General features: G+C 34.2%; 1 protein-coding gene across 3 annotated transcripts in view; it reads right to left on the reverse strand.

Annotated features, from left to right (window-relative positions):
• The window catches only part of rhobtb2b (Rho related BTB domain containing 2b), an 11,230-nt gene extending 9,284 nt beyond the window's left edge, over positions 1–1,946 (reverse strand). Inside the window, exon 1 of one of the 3 annotated variants that reach the window (XM_016576439.1) lies at positions 1,622–1,946. In XM_016576439.1, the coding sequence (XP_016431925.1) occupies positions 1,622–1,744 (123 nt within the window). In that variant the 5' untranslated portion in view covers positions 1,745–1,946. The remainder of the gene's footprint in view (positions 1–1,621) is intronic. The other 2 variants (XM_016576438.1, XM_016576441.1) reach the window with 2 other exon arrangements.
• Between the last annotated feature and the right edge of the window lie 695 nt (positions 1,947–2,641).

A 2,641-nucleotide genomic window follows, 5' to 3' on the forward strand; every position in this document is an offset into this window, starting at 1 on the left:
GTGGGACACTTTTTATGATGGATGGATGCGCTTTATTGGACTTCTTTTGGACTACTGAAAAATAACAGCCATTCACTGCCATTATAAAGCTTGAAAGAGCCATAATAATTTTTAATATAACTCGGATTGGATTCGTCTGAAAGAAGAAAGTCACATACACCTAGGATGCTTTGAGGGTGAGTAAAACACAGGCTAATTTTCATTTTTGGGTGAACTAACCCTTTAAGAGAATAAATTCTTTGCACAATCAAGAATACTGTAAATGATATTTGTAAAAATATACTTTTTATGTCCTCATATTCAACGTGCAAGCAAGATGGGTATTAATCAAAAGATTGATTATTGAGATATATGATAACATCCCAGATACAAAATGATAACAGAATTCATAACTAGATGGCAATAAAAATTTGTGATATAACAATAAGTTGCAATGCAGTATTTTGCCCTATTCCATTATAATTGTTAAAGCTATTTTGGCTCAGTTTGCTAAATATCTCTCAAAAGTTATGATAAAAATAAAAGTAGTGCTGTTATGTTGCTATGGACAACAGCGAAATATCTGGGTTAGAGTCCATTTTAAGTATCTTTAAGCTTCTGCTGCATAGTCCATTTACATCGCAGCAACAAAATGAATTCAAAAATAGAAAATTTTACTTTTTTATAAAAAAATAAAAAAATAAAAAATGGCGACAACTTAAAACTCTTATAACGATATTTTTGTCTGCTTTAACTGGGGACTCCCCTTTTAAATATCTCTCAAAAGTTACAAGCAAAATAAAAGTAGCACCAATGTTGCTATGGACAACAGCGAAATATCCAGTTCAGCGATAATTTTAAGAATCATTAAGCTTCCTACAAAAAGTAGTCCATTACATCATAGCAACAAAATTAAATATTATTATTACTCTGCACAGAAAAGATTAAGTTTTCTATAGACTATTAGCGAAAATTTTTACGATAACTTACAATTATTAGAACAATGTTTTTTCTGCTTTAACTGGGGACTGTACGGTGGCCGAGAAGTGCAAAGCAAATCACAATTCTGAAAACAAAATAACAAATTACAAACGCAAATGCAAGTCTACAAAACAAAATAACAATTCAGAAAGCACAACAACAATTCAGAAAACATTATAACAAGTCAGAAAACACAATGTGCTTTCTGAATTGTTATTTTGTTTTTTAGACTTGCATTTGCGTTTGTAATTTGTTATTTTGTTTTCAGAATTGTGATTTGCTTTGCACTTCTCGGCCACCGTAGGACTGCCTCTCTAAATATCTCTCAAAAGTTAAGATAAAAATAAAAGTAGTGCTGTTATGTTGCTATGGACAATGGCGAAGTGTCCAGTTTGGCGAGAAAAGGAATTATACGCCAAAGCGTCGCTACTGACCAATCAGAGTCAAGTATGACGTCAGCATCATTAGACGCGCTCAGAATGCGCTGAAAAAAATACGGTGCCGACAAATACTGTCTAGGTAGGCAGCTCACTAGGTTTTAAGACACAGCCTTAACCCTGAACTTATGTAATACTCCTCGCGGCCGTAATGTCCTGCTCAAGAGGGCAATTAATGTAGCCTACACACAAGCACATGCATTTATGAACGCGCAAAACCTTACCGAAGCGAACTGAAGGGATGCATCGGGTTGGCAGTCGTTTGTGATCTTAGAGATGAAGATAATGGTAATAAAATGCCCGTTGGATGAGGCGTGCACCTGAAGCGAACCGGGCATACGTTTCATTTTCCCGGCGGAGACGCGAAAGATACAGAATTATTTTACCGTAGTTTACCGCAACCAGACTTTAGCTAACCCATGTTACCAGCCCAAGCCCTTGTTCTTGAGCTCATTTGAGTAAAATACACCGACTGAATGAGCAGAGAAGCGCGACGGCTGGAGGTTTCTGATTCGTGACATTCCCGGTGTTCCTTGCTTTCTCTTCCGCATGTAGGCAGCGCCATCTGACGCACCACACAAACGCTGATGAGAATAACTAGGCTATATTTGACACATTTAACTTCCTCAAGCTTCATAACTACCAACCTGATCTACTTAATCCTAAAACATCTGCATTTTCCACCGCCTTCAGTCGTATGCACTCCTTCTGTACACTCACTTCAAACTCTTGTATGAAATAATAATAGAATGAACATTCAGTTTTAATAGATAAGCCTGCAGTGTCATGATGTGTTTGTTGCTTTGTGTTGATCATATATATATTTAAAGCCATCAATGAAGTGTAAAAGTCTGAGACTAAAATGCTTTAAACTTTTTCTAAGTTAATATAAAATTGGTCGTTATTAAATAATATCAGCATGGCAATCAGTTAAGAACTGAATTGGAAAATTTGCATTATAATCTCCAGGTTTTTTTACTATTTGTTAGGCCTTTAAACCCTTATTATTATTAATCAATTATTTGATTATTACTATTTTTATTATGACAGCAGTGATGATCCATCATATCCAACAGAGATTCTTGTGCTTCAAAGGAAAAAAGTTGATCACATGTTAAATGTCACTAAATTTCTTATATTTGATTAGTGACATAAAAAAATTACTTATTTAAAAAATCATAAATGTATGTATTTTATATATTACATTTTTTTATAGTACATTACATTTATGTTTATATTTATAC

This window comes from Sinocyclocheilus rhinocerous, unplaced genomic scaffold (assembly GCF_001515625.1).
Source record: "Sinocyclocheilus rhinocerous isolate Xijiao unplaced genomic scaffold, SAMN03320098_v1.1 scaffold623, whole genome shotgun sequence".
Taxonomy (NCBI): domain Eukaryota; kingdom Metazoa; phylum Chordata; class Actinopteri; order Cypriniformes; family Cyprinidae; genus Sinocyclocheilus; species Sinocyclocheilus rhinocerous.